The sequence below is a fragment of the Aspergillus pseudonomiae genome (genome assembly GCF_009193645.1).
Source record: "Aspergillus pseudonomiae strain CBS 119388 unplaced genomic scaffold BDV37scaffold_164, whole genome shotgun sequence".
NCBI classification, from domain to species: Eukaryota; Fungi; Ascomycota; class Eurotiomycetes; order Eurotiales; family Aspergillaceae; genus Aspergillus; species Aspergillus pseudonomiae.
Window position 1 is genome coordinate 137 of NW_022476156.1, and position 18,628 is coordinate 18,764.

Below are 18,628 nucleotides of genomic sequence, written 5' to 3' on the forward strand. Positions count from 1 at the left end.
GCTTATATACAGAATTAAGGAGGGAAATGGAAGTTTTTGATTTGTGAGTTTTGTTTTCATAATCTACCTCCCACAACTCTTTTTTTTTTTTTTTTTTTTTTTTTTTTTTTTTAATTTTTTTTTTTTTTTTTTTTTTTTTTTTTTTTGTTTGTAAGAATCCCAGAGCTGTGTATCCTTGTCGTCAAACTTTACCTAGTAACGGGGCCGTTAGTTCTCCCAGGTATCATATAGTCATTTTATTAGCCTCATGCATTAAGGTATTTTAGTATAATCGTTCTGTGACGTACTTTGGTGTAAATTATACTGGTTAAATACTGTAATTGCCACAGAGTGGATAGTAAGCAGGTAACTGCACGGCCTGTCCACAGCCCAGCATGACCAGAGACCCTCGTGTGTATACTGTGTGGTTCTTGCGATTTGATTCCAACAGTAGGAAACCCCCATTCTACCAATCACCCCATAACTACCGGTAGTACATATGTTCATTTAGCTGATAACCTTCGTAGCGTATCTCATCTTGATGTTTTTGGATCCCTCTCTCCTGTTGAGCCAAAACATAAGGACGTGTAAAAGGTGCTCAAACAATCACCATATACTGAGCCTATTATTCCAAATTGCTTGCGGATCATACATCGTTTATTCATCAATAGTATCCAGTGCAAGCCACAGAAGCTGAGGCATGAGAATCAAAGGCACTAGTCTCCGGATTAGCTCTCTAGAGGTTGCTATGTTATGGAGATATACTGTACGTCTCTGTTACACCCACGAAAGAAACCGTTTTCATATAGTTCAGGATCCTCCAATCGAGATAGAGAACATCCGAATATCCAGCATGGTAGAATGCTCGCCCATATGCCTGAAATGTAAATTAGCAGTTGAAATGAATATGTGTATCTTGCATACATGTGATGATATCAGCGCAGTAGCCATCGAAGAACTTGGAAGACCATTGTCTCTCACTTATATTCCAACAGACCACCTTGTCTACGAGAGCTTGCCTAATCAAGTGAACAAAGATACTGTATAAAGAGATGTAGGGAGGGTTGACTTCATGAACCTTAAAAGAGCACATTTCATAACTCACAATACTTTCGGAAACTATAGGTTAAAAGCGCTTTAAGAGGAACTAAACGTATGAATTTTTATCATGCTTACAATTATAGCCCAGAAAAAGAAACCTGACTTAGTATTTAATGTTGGGTTAATGTGTAAACAAAACTAGGTCAAGTGCACTCCAACTGGTACTTTCGCTCTCGGGCAATCTTACAGAGGATATGAAGCGGGCGAAGACACCATTGAGTTGCTCTAACCTTTAAAAATTGATGCTAAGGATTTGATTAGCAGTGACTCCAAGTAATTCGTTCATTAATTCCTACCTGAAGAAGGGTTTTCGTCATTGCTGTAGGTGGAGCACCTGCAAAATCTTCAGTAAGAAGGCCGGTTGTACCCCTCATATCAACACCCTCCTCCACTCTGAGAAGTTTCCGGGCTATATGGCAAACAGCCTGGATATCCCGAGATTTACCTAAGGGGTTGGGCTTTTGCAGTATCTTGTTACCAAAGCCCGCTGCCAAGGCTAGTCAGATACTTGGTGCCAACAATGGTTCACAAAGCGTGAACCACGCCAAGTATGCTTCTAGACAGGCAGATATCGATGTAGGCCACATCTCTTTGTTACAATTCCTGGTGGACTCACGTATCTATTAGTTGGCCAAAGAGCTGCTAACGAGTGATGCTTCCCGCCCTCTGGCGAGGAACTCTAGCACGATACTCAGAGCATCGGCGCTCCAAACCTTCATGGCCAGGCTCTGTCTGACCTAGGAACTTGGGAGGACCGCCCAAGCTACTCAGCACAGCGCTATTGTCCGCTGTGAGGTCGTCGAGGACGTCCAGCTCCTTCTCGCTAAACCATCTAGGAAGAACCCATACACGGAGTGGAATGAGGAGGATAATCAACACAGGGAAACCTGACCACAAATCAGCATCGAGGCAAAGAATCGACCGAGTATGACAGGGAGTGTGTGTGTTGTGTTTGGGGGAAACTAACCGATCGCAGCTATAGTCTGGGATATGGCCACAGTTGCAGCAACTCCGATACCTTGCAATGCGATAAAGAGCAAGATCTTCTGCTTCCGGACAGCGAGTAAAGGTTTGTCCTGCTGAACAAACCGTTTCTCCTGCATGAGAAAGATGGCCTTTTGCATCATTTCATTTGTTTCTATGGAGCCCCAGCCAACGGTGAAGAAAACGCCGGCGAAGACAGCTGTAGGCATCGTATGCAAAACAACAAGTAAGGGGCCGGTCATGGTACCAATAATAGCCAGTCCCATGACAAAGTGGGAGATACGCTGCTCAATAACCACCTTTGCCTCAACAATAGGGCGACGAATCTCGGCACCTTCCCCTTCTTCGGTTGGAATCACTCGGAGCGTCGTTTCGTAGACTGTCAGAGAGTCTGTGTGGACTGGAGCCTGCACTGTTTTAGCATATCTCTTATCAAAGGGCGCAAAATTAAGTCAGTACCTGTGGAACAAGACCATTGGGCATAGGAACCCCTATTATACCCGCAATGAAGGTGGTGCAGCCCAATAGGAAAAAGTCCCAGTGGAATCCGGAGGGCTTCTTCAGCGGGAATTGTCGCGCCTGTGCAGTCAAGCTACTGACATTCTATGACGGGGTTTGATTAGCTAATCCCAAAAGTTCGGATCGCTGAGTCGCAATACATGAATGGTATAACGACGGTCGGAACACTTACATGGTCGTAGTAGAACAAGAGCATAGTCAAAAACCCGAAGGGCAAGGCAACGAAAATCCACTTTACCTCGAGATTCCAAAAATGAATGAGCCAGCCTCGGTCTTGTGTAGGATAAAATGCACGGGTAATCGGCAGAAACCCGATATGAGTCGATTTCAGATTTCCTGGAAAGTGCGCGAAACCTACCCAGAAGAGGGTGCCCAGCTGCGTCTGTTAGCCTATCCGAAACCGAATAGATAAGTTGGTGCGAAGACCAGGTAACAAACACGCAATCCATTGATATCCAGGCTGTGCAGAGGTCAAACTTACCGGATATGCGTAATCAGCTAGTAGACCACGGATGGAAGGCTTCCAAATGGTACTTGAACCTAGTTTCTCAAGTGCGTAGATAGTTAAGAAAAATAGGATGGCAATTATACAAGCTAAGTACCCCGCATCACGACCATGTGCTGTGAATTCGTTCACCAACTCTTCCACCCCCTTGACTATGATGCGAATTAGAATGTCGGGCAGATAGGAGGAGTGGCAACTTACTGCAATATATAATGCCGACATACATGCCGAAGGCTTCACTGGAGAAGTCCGTCACATAGCGCATGTAATCGCACAGATTACACACCGCCGCTATCCAATGGAAAATGGCCGCCCAGATGGCCGTCCAGCACATGAAGTTGGGATAAATAGAGGGGTCATAAATGTTGACGATATCGTAGATCGTGTAGTTAAAAAGAGATATCAGACCCGTGATACCGACGATAGTTAGCGGTTGTGCTCCAAAAATGCTGAATACCATGGCCGCCAGAGCCGAAGAGAAGAGGCCCTCATTGATTCCGTAAAATTCGCCCGTGCGACGGTACATATCCATAGTGTAGGCGATGGCGGGCAGGATACTAGTATACATTAGTGATTCAACACCGATTCAGGCCTGTCTCGACAAAGAAAGTGGTGAAGATGGCATACTTGACGAAATACATCCGCACAATACTGGGAATAGTGCGATAGTCCCAAGCATCTTTGATATCTCTCCAGTAGTAGGGTAGCCTTCTTCGCACGTCGTGATACATTCCGCGGAAAGGTCGCAGGAAACGCACGCTTTTCCATCCGCGGACGCCCTCGTAAGTGTATGTCGCATTCGTTTTCTCCCTATCTAAGGCTGCCATGTCAAGGGACGATATGCGCGACATGATAGACAATTCGAACTCTGTCCGCCGAAACGAATATATCTTGACTTCCGTATTACGCGGGGCTGAAAAGAGTCAGGAGAGAAGAGGGGATGTACCATGGTTGCCTAGGTATTATATGGAATTCCTGGCGAATTCTCGGCGACCGCGAAAGGGAGCCACAGGAAGAACGCGCCTAAATAGATTTCGCTCATTGATATGGCACCCCATCTACTACACAGAATTTTATGGCTAACTGGATTTAACAATTTTTTATGATCATGCAATCAAACCTCCGTGGGCTAATTGCATATGAGTATCCAGCCTTATCTAGAGTATAAACTAGGGAGAAAGATTCCTGACATAAAGATATGAGGTGGTATTAGAAAAGCAGAGAGCTGGTGAGAAATGGACTATATTAGTCAAGATCAGCCAAGAAGTGGTGTTATTTTCTGCCCAGGCAGAACGCCAAGCCCAAATCACACAGCTGATGGCAACTGTCATTGGCCACGAGTACCCCAAAACACCGTCGCCACAAGGCCTTGATTCTTTCCTACAACGGAGACACAATCTACATGAAATAGCCTGCCAGAGCCTAAGACGGTAACCACGTGACCTCATCACAACACCAAGGAATCTCTGTATGATAGATTTAAACATTAAGACAGCCAATCTAACACAGGTAAGCTACACCAGCTCTATCATATCCTCCCTTTGTGATTTTATGTGACAATGGGGTGCTAAGTTGGGTGGTTGGAGTGGACTGAGCATGTCTCCTCTGTCTGATACTGAATGGTACGGGGAGCACCCCCAGGGTGGCCGCTGGTTTGAGACATGACCCCTGGCCCATTGCTCCCATGTACTGGAAAGTTAGTGGTAGTAATCAGCTCGCGTAAGGTAGTACAATTTACATTAATATACTTAGGAAAGGCCTTCCATGTCGGGAGATGGCCTGGAATTAATGGAACTAAACCCAGGTAGATAGGTGATGTTTCCTTTAGCCGATCAACCTACAATGGCCCCCCAAAATACGAAAATCCACCGCTCCCAGACGTGATAATTTCTGGGACATTATCCAGGGAGCTCGACCTCCGAATCCCACCCAAAACCCTTCTCTTTTCTAATTTCTGCCCCTTAATTACTTCGTGCGCTAGTGTGCACTAGTATCTGTAATTAGAACTGCACCATCTTTACACATTGTAGTTCAAAGGAAGTTTCAATTGTTCTATTTCCTTCTATTACCTGAGGGCGTGTATACAAGGTAAAACAACAGATTGATTGGAAATCAATTTGTTTATATACGGAATTTATTCCGTATAAGAAGCTCTATATTTACCTTAGTCGAGCCTCAATTCACAACAATACAAAATCTGGAGGCCGGTAATCAACCACCGCTGTTGCTGCCCCAGTAATCCACCTACCTGTAGTTTCTTTCTTATCAGCACGTGTGAGGACCAGTTCTGTAACTGGAAGGCACTACAGACCCCTTCGGGTACAACCTAGACGTTTGTTTTCTTGGCCTGCATGCACATATTTGGTTGTCCCGCTTGCAGCGTAAACATGGAGTACTACCAGCGCACTGTTGTCGATCAGGAAGTGAAGGTGCTCCGGTAGGGACACCTGAACAGACTTTTGCTTTCTTCACACGACACCTATCGCACGCCTTTGCGGAGCGCTTTCGAGTGTTGACCGCAGGTACAGTTTCGGCTGATGATGTGTTACGCATAGTTCGTGAGCGTTAATCGGTCAACTCGGTGAGCTCAGAAGGCTTTACAAAACATATGAAACATCGTGCTTTTTAATAATAGATCGTGAGGCGTTACCTTGCGCAGGGCCGAGTGACGCAACAGTAGTCCCTAAGGGCAAAAGAAAGGTTGTTCGCTGCCGATCCGTTCGTCCCCTTGGCGCTTGGCCTGCAGTGGTTTTGGCCGCATACGAGTACCAGCCTGTGTTCCGCTTCCCAACGGGCAACGCGATAACCAAACATCGCCCGCCGCCGCCACCCTCCCCCATGTAATAAAACCACCTTTCGTTAAGGACTTTCAACATGATACATAGCGAACTCAAATCCTCCTTATGGAAGGTTCTACTCTGAGCTTCCCACATTGACTTTTTCTTCACAACCGATAAATTAGTAGTCTATCTGGTGTGAAGTGTGTGGTAAGTAGTAAAGAGTGCCAGGCGATCGTGGTTACCTACGCCTACATCAGCTGACAGGTGCATAGTGCAAACGGATGTGGCCATGAGAAGCAAGTTGAGGATTTTATTTGGAGCTTCAAAAGGGGCTGAGAACAACGGAGTCCGTCTGGCTCTCGGAGGCGAATCCCTTCACGGATATGTTTCTCTCTCTTTCTGTCGCCCAGAACACGGCACTGGCGTCGATGGCTCTGCCACGGGTTACCTGCTGGAGGTGACCTTCGAGGGTAGGCACTGTCAGCATAGGAAGAAGATCACAGCCCTGCTAATCTTTCCTACAAAGGCGAGTTATTTAATGTTATTAGCCTGTTACCCCCAGCGATAATGACGCAGAGGCAGGAACGACTCAAGGTATCCCTCTTATCCTCGTTCTTTTGATGCTCTGCGTAAGAAGCTTTCCACAAACTCGCATCAATACTAAATGTAGGCAGTTTCTTCGCGTAACACACACCGTTTGTATTTCGGACTCCGAGTCAACTCAACACTTAGAGCCTGGAAAAATTCTCGTCCCCTTCCGCTTTGTCATTCCCAACAGCATCTACGGTGTTAATAAGAATGCTTATATCGGTGACCGCGAGGAATCACTTCCTCCCTCGCTCTCCCTAGTTTCCGACACAGTGCATAGCGAAAAAAACTTCTTCGTAAGGGGTGAATGCAACATTTCCTATTGCGTCCGTGGGCGGCTCACCACCAATACTGGGAAGCCGTGTGGAGAGACATTCCGCCGTGTGCATTTCATCCCAACTCGGGATCAACCACTGCCTCCCCTGTGCACCACGGACTTTGCAACTGAATATGTCTTAGGCTCTTCGCAGAGGATAGGTCTGTTTCACGTTCTCCAGTCCAAAAGTAGCTGTGAACTTTCTATCCATACTGAGGAGCCCTGCCCCTTGCGATTCCCCTGCGAGAAGACGGCGTCCACGACCATCTATTTACACCTACGGTACCTCTACCCGTCCCCTCTAGGGACCTATTCACCGGAAAACTGTCCCTGTCCCCAACCAGACGTATCTCTTGTCGTGCGGACGACCTTGGAGGCCGTGACGTTCTTCTCGACGGTCCCACGGAACAGACTTCCGAAATGGACGGATGTAGAGCCAGGGCAAGAGGTGGTGAAGAAGACAACCTTAGGGCCGACACAGACACGAAAATTGGGGGTTTTGACCTGGGTGCCTCTTATCCAGGTCTATAATAACGCGGAATGTTATATTGGTTGGTACAATGTTTGATCACTTTAGTCGCTTCCATAGTGTAGAGGTCGTGACTGACACGCATAGTGAACGAGCAATACAAATACGGAAACCTGGTCGGATGGCAATCAAATGTGCCCTTAGTCTTCACGTACGAAGGGGATGAGCGCCCTATCCCAACGTTTGCTTGTACATACGCGTCCAGGAGACACGTCTTGTCAATGCGAGTACGATTAAAGCACCATAGTGCTACGTACCGCCTTTGCATCCCGGTGCAAGTCATTTATAGCTCGAATGGGCTGGGGGCCACATGTGAATCTTTAGCGGAAGAGTCCACGGCCTGCAGACTCCCAATGTATACTGAGTAGAACTTACTCCGACTAACATATGAGCACATGCTTTTCTCTTTCAGAGAACCTCAGGCATTAAAGATACCAGCTAGCTGCCAATCCTAATTATATTCTAATTACATGACGAAGTACATATAAGCCGTGGCGGGCCAATAAAGTCAGAAGACGTAATGAATCGCAAAATATCGTGAAACACGTTGAGATCTGCGATGGGTTTCGAGATTCCCAGAAAACAGGCCTCCGCTCTTTCCTTCTGTTTTCGGAGGAACTGTGCAAATGCTTTTTGGCGCTCTCTCAACCGATGGGTCAAGACGACAGAAGGCTAGCTGCTGTATGTTTGATAGAAGAATAAGCGAGCTGAGGCTGTTACGATGGGGTTAACATCTGACAGGGATAGTATTGAATCTAAGAAAACTCAAAATACCTAGCCTTCAAGCAGACTTTAGGCATGGACACACCCTCGCCAGACAGGACTAACGGTCCCGTACCAGCATAACCCAAGGACAGCACCTAGCAAAATTGCAGCCGCAGGCGGAACCTTGAACCACGCACCTCGAACCACGCACTTTCGGCATAGGTAACAGCAGAAACAACAACCCACCAGGGATCCTTCGCCAGACTCTGCCCATCACGCTCCAGTGGAGCCAAATATCCAATTTCCCAAAGCCGGTCCACGACCGTAAAGACTAGCCCTACAGCTGACGCGTTTACACCGCGGAGGAAGTCAATAATGTACTTTCGTTTCCGCAGGATACGCCAGAGGGACAGAATTTGCAACGGCGAGGGAATATCCCTAATCCACTGAGGAACGCACCGACGACTGTCGGGTGGGATGTGGTTCGGAGGGCGAGTGCACCAAGGAAGACAGCAACGTTGAAGTTTGGGCCGGGGAAGGCCTGGAGTATTGCGAGGCCAATCAGGAAGTCACGACTGGAAACCCAGCCTGGGTCGATGACATAGGACCGGAGCAAGGGGATTACGACTGGGCCGCCACCGAACATCACAGTGCCGGCTAGGTATATAGTTGCGAAGACATTGAGAACTAGTGGGGGAGTTGAGAGTTTGGCCCTTGAAACAAGGATAGCGATGAAGGAGGCTGTGGCGTCTGGTCAGCGTACCTATAGTTAAGTACCATTTACCCAAGCAACTCTTTCTGATCTATACCTGCCCTATATATTTACTGGACGGCTGTTCATTCTCATAACTAAAGATCGGATCATCAATGATATCTTGATCACGATGGCAATATGGATGACTCAGCCTTCCTGCCCGGGCAGAATTTGCCCTCTCTTGGCTTGCAGGGGAAACAATTATGGGGAAAAGAAAATAATAGTGGTTCTTAACTGTTGGTCTATTTTTTATCCTTGTCAGAGGTTAATGGTATGCCCAAAGTAGGTGTCAAAGGGTAGATATCTGCACAACAGTTATATGAGTGGTAGCTCGTGTCATTCGAGGGTATAAAATACTTGACATTCCCAGACACAGTATCTCAATTATACCTCTCATTCATTGTAGGTATGGACAAAACACTTAGCATATCGTATTCAGGGGAACAGTTATTATACTTGCTCCTTCTGTAATATTACTACTACGTCAACTGCCCACCATCTGTCTCCAATGCGCTGACTATCTATAACCCAATTTATCGTGCTTACCAGTATCTATTATATTGTCCTAGTCAGATCTTCGTACAGTTTTGTCAACGATGGCCAGACCATAGATCAATTATGCTGCTCGCTGAATGGTGATCATAGAATAGGGTAGAATGGCAGCGTTGGGGACCGACACAGGGAAGTCATGTTATACATTTAGTACACCCCTAGGCCTACGTCACACAGGCATGGGAATTGGCAGCTCTCAATCCAGACATGCCCCAGAGTTTCTCATGTTGATAACCTAACAAGATTCTTAAGATAGAACATCACTATGAGATGCCAAGGTTGCCATGCAGATCATTCAGCGGCTTGATCAAGAAAGGTAACCTATATAAAAAAAATCACATTTAACCTATCACTAGTTCCTGGTTATTTCACGTTTCATCAGTTATGGATAAGGAAGCAACACAATCGATCAATTATCAAGAAACCAAAAGAAAATTCACGGCATAGTAAAAGAGTGCTGCAACTACCTCGAACACCTCCAGTATCCTGCAATTTCACTCCCAGAAGCCAGCATATTGAGCTCTTTTTCCCTAGTATTCTGGGGCCTAGAGAGCCGCATGGCTCTAGTTACAACTGTTGGGACGAGGTCCCCCTACAGAATGTCAGTATCATTGCTAGTGTAGGTAGAATGAGGAGTCACCGTACGGCAGCGACGAGGCCTGTCGTCTTCTCTGACCCATCCCCTGCGCGTCTTGTACCAGTTTCTGCAGCCGTGTAAATACGAATGAATATTTCCCTATTTTCTTTTTAAGCATACCTGTACTTGTAGTCGAAATTAACCTCGTCGCCTCTGTTGGCACTGCCAGTTCTATCACTCGACTGATACGGATACTTGAAGTAAATGAATCTGCGCTCGACCCTGCAAGTGTCCCGGTCTTCAAGACCAGAGTCCTCAATGTCGTCAGGCTCCGCAGATGGAGCAGCATTGACCAGGACAGAGTGAGGGGAAGAAGAGCAGTGAGAAGATAGGTTGTGGACTTCATGTTGAATGTCAAGAATGCTTGATTTCCTGTGTGTGTACTAATTGTGGCGGATGTTATTGTACAGTCAAGATATGGTGCGTGTATCACTGCTTTTATAGGTGTCTATGCACTGAAGAATTGTGCATGGACAAAAGAAGGAATCTATTGTAAGCTGGCCAGGCCGATCGAGACAAGATCCAGCTGCTGGACCCCAAATCTTAAGACAATGAAATCTATCTCTATTCGTTCCTTAGTGAATATGACATCCCTGGAACCATAACTGAGACATATGCTGGGTGTATACTGAAATAATGCGGTTTCATATTGGCTCATGTAGAATCGAGCTGCCAGATCGCCAATACACAGCAGCGGGATTTGAGTATGATTCACCGCTGACTGGGCCCCGAGACCTGAGTTTATCCGGACCCTGCTTCATAAGTGAGACTTGATTCAGCTGGCTGCGATTTAGGGGACCAACGCCAAAATGTGGCTTGTTTTCTTATCAGGTTATCCGGACATAGCTTCTTTAAACTGGCCTGCATTTGACTGAGCAGCGCCATATATTAGTAGCACGTCCCAGTGTCGGGATTATCTTGGATACGGAACATCCGGATTCCTGTGTCTGCATAGACCACAGCATGTTGCCACCCGTGAAGCTTAACGGTCGTATGGTGAGTAGCTCTCACCTAACTAAGAGTATCCTGTAGGAAATGGAAGGGGGCTATACACAACGAGACCTGGGAGCTCTATCTCTGGCGCTGTATCTTTTACGAGGCTCAGCTATGGAATCGGTTAAAGCTAGTAATGGGAATTAAGTCATGACCACAATGCGGTTGTTCTAGACTCCTCCGCCAGCTGTGCTATCCACTGGTTCTCTAACGTCCACGGTTGGGCCGGTTTTGGCAGTGAAATCGCCCGGAGTCAAGACTGGCTCGGCATGGCCAAGCGTTTGGCTTTCGCGGAGGAAAACATTTACTATTTGAGAGAGACGCCACATCATGGTGCTAAGTATCACTCCTTGCTGGATTCCTGGCAATTTTGTCTTACTACATATATGAGTTCAGAGATACTCGTTGAATCTGGAGGCAATATATTAGAGATGCACTACCTAGCTGGGAGCTGTATCTAGATTGCTATCCACGTAGACCCGAAACCCTCCAAGAAAATAACTAACGGTAATACAAACCGGCACATAGCGCTAGGTCGCTGTGGCCGCCCTTACATATTCAGAAAGCGCCTGGCTTAATTTTCCAACTCCTTGTGTGGTCTTGATGGGGCAAAGAGGTCTTGCAACTTTGTTACTATAGGGCTGTTGGACATTGGTTCTTCTGGGAATGGGAACTTGAAGTACACTAATATAATAACACACAAAGTGCGAAAGTATCCATCAGAGATAAAACCCCTTCTGTCACCCAGAGTGATCTGGGTATTGAATCCTGTCCTACCACATGCCTGTCCACTGAACGAAACAAAATACTGTGGGACATGGAGGGTGGCCAAGTTTCCTCGATAAATCGGGTTTCGAGCGGGGCATCATCGGTGATCCTTTACAGGAGCAGGCAGTATAGGACAGTAGTAGCGATTTTGTATGTCATTACTTTTAGAAGAGGAGCGTCCCCGTAAACACCCACTTGCCTGCGACCGCGAATGAAATGCCCAATAATGACGACGCAGCTCGTCCAGGCCGTCGAACTGTCTAGAGCACATCGCCATTGGACAAAAGTGCGCCTTGGGTGTGTCCACTCTACAGCCTGCGGAATTGTCGTGTGATGCAAAAAGCCATTCTCGTCGATGATCAGAGCCCTGGAATTTGTATGAAGCTCAGTCTCTCACTTGCTGTGGCTTTATTAAAACGCCAACTATTATCAGGAGTTTAAAGGCAGCAGCCGTACCTGGTGCAATATTTTTTCCTGTAGCGTTTCCATGTTCCCAGCACGGTCCACTCCAGATGAAGCAGGATTCAACAGGAAATCAATACTAAGCAGGGGACTGGCAGCTGCCATCTTTGAGAGGCCCTAGAGGTACGCTTGTGGCTTTTATGAAGCAGAAATTATGGCAAGGCGAACAACTCAACATGAATCTCGGCAGCTTTGATGAGGCCAGATTTGGCCGGGTACATACGGTAATCCAAATATGCGACTTGTGCTAGTATGCCTTCGGTGGCCGGCCAATAGCATTCCGACATTTGGGGGGATGAGACTATCCTAGAGTCACGTGGACTACGCACTGAATGGCAAGCCACATTTCTACATATTCGCAAATACCACTACCGGAATTCCAATAACATGGTCCGTTATTCCCCATGGAGAGCCATCATTTCACAGACTTATGAGCGCCTTGTGAAATTACGACCACAGCAACTTCTTGCCCTTGTGAAAGACCACGTTTCTACCAGAATCTAACACCCTGTAGTCGTTTTAGCCGCAGACAGACTTTGATCCCATGAAGGCCCGCATTTATCAGACTCCAAGGTATCTCATCGACCTCTACAAAAACTATAATGCCCTGCGGGTTTTTTTGGCATATGGGAGCGTCGATCTTACGGCATACCATGGTTAGTGGAGTTAGTAACTTATTTGCGGCCCTGAGGGTCTCCCACCCGCACGGGGACTCTTCGATCACCCCTCCAAATACTCATGTGTATAGCAGGGAGAATACCTAACGTGAAGGACATCCTTTCGCTTCTCCTTGTCAGTCGGAAGACCTGCAGTATTTTGCTGTCAGCTTACCAAGGATTCAATATCCAGTACTAGAACAGCTCGGCGCTACATTGGGCCGCACGGCAAGGGAAGCCACACACAGTGGAGACCCTTCTCCGCTGGTAACGACCAGGTGTTAATCAGTCGATCGAGCAAATACCCCACTCATATGAGTGGCAATCTACGGATCGGAGTCTGTCCTCAACTTAAGCCATATCATTCTTCCTGTCCATATAAGTACCGACACCGCCGCCTAGCGCAAGCGCAGCTCTAATCGCCCTGCGTGCTTTGTACGACAGGCAAGAGCCCGGGACCGAGGGTGCTGGCTAGGATGATTAGGTGAATTTGGCAGTAAGATAGAGCTCGCACGCTTTGTGACTTACTACCAAGAGCGTCAGATCTCGGATATCAAACTAGACAAGTGATGAGACCGTTATCTTCAGTGACTCATGACCGCCAACTGCTACCCAAAGCAAAGAGAAGTCCTCTCGCGTCATCTGCCTACGCTCTGGCTACCTCATCGATCTACCAACTAGCTATCTTATAATGATCCATGATTAGTTATGCATCTCTCCTGGTATCTAGCAACTAAAATTTCTTCTCTTCTATCCGAACTTCACTTGCCGGAGAATGAGTGCAACAAGCGCATTTCTGGCACGGACGTGGTAGTGCAGTGATTGAAATTCCTGAAGGAAATCCATACAGACTTATTGCGAAAAGCTTCATGAATTAAGGCCTATAAAACGAGCAATAAAGTTTGGTTTCCCCATCCCCGCCCAATTCCGACGCCCAGGAGTCGATGTATCGCAGCCTAGGTTCCACGTACACTATAATATAACCTCAATATGTGTCAGGGAAAGAACTGTAAGCTCCTGTTGAAGGACTGTTGCCCTGGGGCGGTTACCAAACATAGTACTATCCCAAGCGCTACACTTTAACCGAAAGTTTACGTAATAATTCGACATCCAAGTCTCTTTCCCGCAAGCAAAGAGGAGGCTCCAAGCACTGTGGCTGAGGGAAAACAGCACCATGGTGGCCACCTTTATCCTGTTTCCGGATAGGAGACTCAATACCGCGACGATGACACTTAGCTTGCGGTCTATGTAAATGTGGGCGAAGGCCGGAGGAGCACAGTGAATTCCAAATCCGATTGTTGGTCATGTCCATAGGCAATCTTACGTACGGTGGTTTCCGTGTAGAGGCGCCTTCATTTGAACTTTTAAGCGGTTCTTTCCGAGACTTATCGACAGAAGCAGCTCTGTTGCCGGCTTCAGGTGAGAAAATTTTTCGAATTTCGTCGGATGGTTGGTGATAGTCTGTTGGAAAGTCGCCAAAATATCGTAGTTCTGTATGACTACTCGATTCATTCGCAGCTTTGCGTAGACTTGTTTTTCTCCAGATGCTTCCATAGAAAGTATCTAAGAATTTGCTACCTCCAAGGCGGCCGATAAGATCCGATCTTCCTATCCGGTTCTCGTCACGGAGAATCTCAAGTAGCCCATCCAAAAGGTCAGATATCTCTTCAAGTTCCATCAATCTGTGCTTCAAATGGGCTTTTCGTCGCTGGTCGGTTTCTTTGTCTATCGAACACGCAGTCGTATGCTTGCGACAATTCATGCACGGTATGCCTCCAGTACACTGCACACAGTTGATTATTAACAAGGTTTGACTATCTTTCCAGCTACTTGGCATTCATAATCACCTTGCTCTTTCTGTTCTGACATGCAGAACAAGCCCTAAATGAATTTTGTCGCTGTGATTGTGCAGGTGTTGCTTTGAACCTACCCGAGTCCATCCCAGAGTTCCTGACATCTTTGTCATTGTAAATATTCTGAATGGAGCGCGCGCAGTTTTCTGGGGAATACCCAAGTTTTCCGTCCAAAACTGGGCAGGCACTTGCCAAGCAAGGGTTGGTAAACATGTCTGGCGAAACCAACTTTGGAATGGCGCATAACGATTCGTATTTCGTATTTCGTATTTTTCTTGAAAGTGTAGTTCGCCTTGCAGGAGCCCCTGATGTTGGGTAGGTCATGCCTTGAATAAATGTTACTCAAGCACAAGCTTCGCATTACCTTGAGATTGCCAGCCTGCTATAAGGCAACATAGTATAAGAACCCACTCACAGGTAACGAATTCTGCAGATTTACTCAATGAATCAATACTGGGACACTAGTTACATTCCAATATAAGTTGGTCTGAATGCTGTATCTATTCTCCATCTATTCTCCAACTGGTTGCTGACCTTGCACGAGCTGATCTGCGATAGAATTATTTATAGCAGTAGCCACCCTTCAATTTAGACCTACGCGCATTATTGATTGACAAACATTCGACCTTACCATTTTCGCCCTGGCAGGAATACATATTGTGCACACAGTTGTGTGCGCTGGAGTAGCCGAATCCTTTAGACACAGTGCAACCAGCTCCTTTGCTCTTATTTTGTCTGTTATAGCAGAGTGGGCCAGCAGGCTTGTCAACTTGCTCATCCTTAACAGGGTTACTCAGACTCCCCGAATTGGAAACCATGGCGGAGCTTGTCGCTCCAGTGAGGTGAGTCAGGGATGACAATGTAAGAACTACCATGGCTATGGACACCTTCATTGTCGTTGAGCGTTCGGTTGTTGATAAGTCGCATGAAATATGTGAGAGTTAATAGCTAGTGGAGCATGATGAGTCATGTACTGTTTCTAATATGGTGGGGCAAAATAAAATATTTACCTTGGGAGCGTGCTTCGCCGGAGACGCTGTTCTCGAGAATAAGGACGTTGATGGGCTACAAGGTCGTCGGGATTATGTAACAATGTGTAGCTTGGGGGTTTGGCTAGAAGAGCGAAGGTCCGACAAACAGGTATCGAGATCGTTGAGGTTGGTAGTCAGCGCAGCTGGTGTCTGGAAATCAGTGCGCTGCTAAATGTTCTGCGTTCATGATGTATTTAGCAGTTGAGAAGCGATAAACTTATATGTTCGATGTATGTAAGGGATGGAAGCCAGCTGGTATTAGGGGATTCTTGAGGCCTGGCGGTTGAGGGCCTCCTAACATGATGTATCAAAGTACATTCACTCCCTCTCCTCCACCTTGCCGTTCAAAGCCCCTTACGCATTCTTGGTATGTCGCAAGATGCAAATCCTGCTCGCATAACCTGCATGCTGAGCTGAGATAGATAAGCGTTTGAGACACTTGACCGCAGCACGATTAGGTACTACTAGTGATCCCACTTTAACACCAGGTACGTAGGAAGCTACTGGGGGAGGGAGCTGAGGTTACAATACAGTCGTATTACGTCATGGTGGAGGTAACAGTGAGAGATCATCTTAAAAGCCACCTAGACATTCATGTGCCAGCTCAAAGGTTGAGAAGCGTCTGAGGTATTTGGCTCTTGGGCTTGGAATACTGCAAGGTCCATATCAATAATCCATTATGGGATGTATTATGTGCTTCAGGCCGGCGTCAATTCCCGTTCATTGGCAATAGGTCCTAGAGGGAGGTACATCATACGCGTTCGCAGCTGCATTTCTAAATGCGACTGGCAGTATGAGAAATACAGTAGTAGCAAAACTATTCTCGCAGAAATGGCTAAATCACTCACGCACTACTGTTAAGTATGGATCTACATCTCCCTCCGCATATATCACATGCATTTTTGTACTACATATTGACAAATACCGCATCTGGGGCTTGACCTGTAATATGTGCTGGCGGTGCGTTTCGCCTACACGATTGATCTACAGAAGATAGGCACTACTTACTATAGCATTTCAGCAAATAATCTTTGAGCGCTAGTACATTGTCAAATGCCGAATCGGCACTACAACCTCATGAATGATTACGTAATTGTTATACTTTCGCGATTGCTCTGACGGTTTTATAAAGCAGAGATTGTCGGCCTAGAGAACCACACCACCTCACCATATCAACAGATCCGGTAGAGACTACTGACGTTTACATTGTAATGATCATGATTTTAATACAGGGAAGGCCGCGTGTAACGGTCATGGATTATAACACAGGAGAGGGTCGAGTGTAGCGGTCGTGGATTATAACACAAGGGAGGGACGAGTGCAGCTGTCATGGATTGTAACACAGGAGAGGATAAAAGTCCTCATAGATTCTATAGCAAACTACCTAGTCAAGCAACCCGCATATATCCGCAAAATTGATTAGTCTAGACTTAGATCTCTAATATGTGCAAGAGGATATATCTTAGTAAGATATATTAGTGATAAGGAAGTTTAGAGACTCGAGTCAAGAATATCAGACAGTACCGTAGCTGGCTACATGGCTAGCTGGTATAGGTTCCTTGTGGGCCTATGATGCATGCAGATAGGCGTGTACCCTTCCATTCATACGGAAAAATATTATAGAGCACGTCATCTTATTTAGGTCCAGCGGAACTAAGTGGGAGTAGGTGGGCCTTGAAATGATATAAAAAGGTAGATGAAAACTCTCGTCAGTCCAAGCTTCAAGTCATAAATTTTTTGAATCCCTTCTACATATTTATCCTCCCACTCAAAATGTCTCGAGCCAGTATAGAAATACCTGTAGAAATATCTTGGTCAAAGCCATTTGATTATTACAATGGAAATGCTACCATCACCACGCGCACCGATAAGTACAAATGGAGCAGAAAGATGGTCAAAGTTCATTTTCGGGAGGATGCCAATCAGGCTATTATAGATGCGAAGATGAGAGGGAAATTCACTGGTGAATATGGCGCCAGTTGGGAGGTTGTAACTGCAAAGGCTAGCGTTGAATATGAGCTTTCCGTGGACATCACGAACACCGTGAACAGCGTCACAAGGGATGAGGTCAAGGAGGAAATTGAAGAGAGCGGCGTCGCCGTGTTAGAAGGCACTCGTGCGGACTGTCTCCCGATTACAGTTACCGATGTTCTGTCTGGCCCCCGTAGATATCGGCTTCCCTTTGGCGTTCTTTGTCTCTCTAGCCGAGCACTGTCTGAGGGCGAGGTGCTATGTCGATGGGGAGGCAGGGATCGGGTTGCCGATCGAGGTCTTTCATATCGACGGGCTGCAGGAGATGAAGCCCATCGAGCAATCGGAGGTGGGAAAGCTGGACGTATATAGAGAAGTATTTCGGTGCGAATGTTGGCCTTGTGTGCTGCGATTGTCTTTTCGATCAAAATCGGCGGACGTAAGCGTTCTTCCCTGTCTTAATAGTCGGTCAGGCAAAAAGCAGGGCAGATAGGGATCTGTTTTCGTCGTACGGAGTCCTTTCAGAGAGATGGAAGCTTCGAGCGAGGAGATAGGCAATATGTGATGGCGAAGCCATTGTTCGAGAAGTCTGAATACCATGTTCTGAACTCGATTAATTTGTTGCTGTCTCTTTGTCCGAGCTATGAAGAAGTTTCCCCCCATTTCTCCGCTTTCGAGACCTCTGTCGGGCGGCATCTAGGGCTGGGGCGCCGTGCAGATCCGTAGTCAGAGACTGAGTGGTGGAGTGAGTTCTCGCAACGCTGAATCTTTCTCCCGCCGGACCTTTGAATACATGTAGTTAGTTAGTTAATCAGTTATATAATCAAAATCCAGGCCTTTATGCGGAGTACTTCCGCTGAGGTTCTTTTTCTCCACCTATGTGAAACGGATGTGGCGAGAGGTTTACCGTGGGCTGTTTCAGGGTCCACCACCCCAAGTAGCTCG

General features: G+C 46.6%; 8 protein-coding genes across 8 annotated transcripts; 2 read left to right on the top strand and 6 right to left on the bottom strand.

Moving 5' to 3' along the window:
• Positions 1-680: 680 nt before the first annotated feature.
• Positions 681-907, bottom strand: BDV37DRAFT_265840 (uncharacterized protein; the record flags this gene model as incomplete). Its single annotated transcript, XM_032083843.1, has 1 exon — positions 681-907. A coding segment is annotated over one exon (177 nt), but the record flags the coding sequence as incomplete, so codon positions are not given.
• A 231-nt stretch (positions 908-1,138) lies between these two features.
• Positions 1,139-4,048, bottom strand: BDV37DRAFT_265842 (anion exchange family protein). The gene is made up of 8 exons (XM_032083844.1): positions 3,716-4,048; positions 3,290-3,645; positions 3,065-3,240; positions 2,756-2,959; positions 2,524-2,667; positions 2,048-2,471; positions 1,377-1,967; positions 1,139-1,325 (listed from the first exon to the last, which is right to left on the bottom strand). The coding sequence occupies exons 1-7, from the start codon at positions 3,937-3,939 to the stop codon at positions 1,723-1,725; spliced, it is 1,773 nt and encodes a 590-aa protein (XP_031934651.1). The 5' UTR covers positions 3,940-4,048; the 3' UTR covers positions 1,139-1,325; positions 1,377-1,722.
• A 1,814-nt stretch (positions 4,049-5,862) lies between these two features.
• Positions 5,863-7,757, top strand: BDV37DRAFT_265846 (uncharacterized protein). The gene is made up of 4 exons (XM_032083845.1): positions 5,863-6,075; positions 6,141-6,462; positions 6,543-7,323; positions 7,389-7,757. Exons 2-4 carry the CDS (start codon positions 6,436-6,438, stop codon positions 7,667-7,669), a joined length of 1,089 nt encoding a protein of 362 aa, XP_031934652.1. The 5' UTR covers positions 5,863-6,075; positions 6,141-6,435; the 3' UTR covers positions 7,670-7,757.
• Positions 7,758-8,161: 404 nt separating this feature from the next.
• BDV37DRAFT_289506 (chromate transporter) lies at positions 8,162-10,295 on the bottom strand (the record flags this gene model as incomplete). The annotated part of the gene is made up of 5 exons (XM_032088487.1): positions 8,162-8,343; positions 8,466-8,747; positions 9,787-9,904; positions 9,958-10,016; positions 10,070-10,295. 5 exons carry the CDS (start codon positions 10,293-10,295, stop codon positions 8,162-8,164), a joined length of 867 nt encoding a protein of 288 aa, XP_031934653.1.
• Positions 10,296-11,555: 1,260 nt separating this feature from the next.
• On the bottom strand, positions 11,556-12,709 carry BDV37DRAFT_265852 (uncharacterized protein). The gene is made up of 4 exons (XM_032083846.1): positions 12,687-12,709; positions 12,363-12,562; positions 12,171-12,295; positions 11,556-12,081 (listed from the first exon to the last, which is right to left on the bottom strand). Exons 3-4 carry the CDS (start codon positions 12,275-12,277, stop codon positions 11,808-11,810), a joined length of 381 nt encoding a protein of 126 aa, XP_031934654.1. The 5' UTR covers positions 12,278-12,295; positions 12,363-12,562; positions 12,687-12,709; the 3' UTR covers positions 11,556-11,807.
• A 1,121-nt stretch (positions 12,710-13,830) lies between these two features.
• Positions 13,831-14,602, bottom strand: BDV37DRAFT_265854 (uncharacterized protein). The gene has a single exon (XM_032083847.1). It carries the CDS (start codon positions 14,588-14,590, stop codon positions 13,901-13,903), a length of 690 nt encoding a protein of 229 aa, XP_031934655.1. The 5' UTR covers positions 14,591-14,602; the 3' UTR covers positions 13,831-13,900.
• A 427-nt stretch (positions 14,603-15,029) lies between these two features.
• BDV37DRAFT_59603 (uncharacterized protein) lies at positions 15,030-15,744 on the bottom strand. Its single transcript, XM_032090931.1, has 2 exons — positions 15,692-15,744; positions 15,030-15,629 (listed from the first exon to the last, which is right to left on the bottom strand). The coding sequence occupies exon 2, from the start codon at positions 15,572-15,574 to the stop codon at positions 15,242-15,244; it is 333 nt and encodes a 110-aa protein (XP_031934656.1). The 5' UTR covers positions 15,575-15,629; positions 15,692-15,744; the 3' UTR covers positions 15,030-15,241.
• Positions 15,745-17,485: 1,741 nt separating this feature from the next.
• Positions 17,486-18,055, top strand: BDV37DRAFT_289507 (uncharacterized protein; the record flags this gene model as incomplete). The annotated part of the gene is made up of 1 exon (XM_032088488.1): positions 17,486-18,055. The coding sequence occupies one exon, from the start codon at positions 17,486-17,488 to the stop codon at positions 18,053-18,055; it is 570 nt and encodes a 189-aa protein (XP_031934657.1).
• Positions 18,056-18,628: the final 573 nt, after the last annotated feature.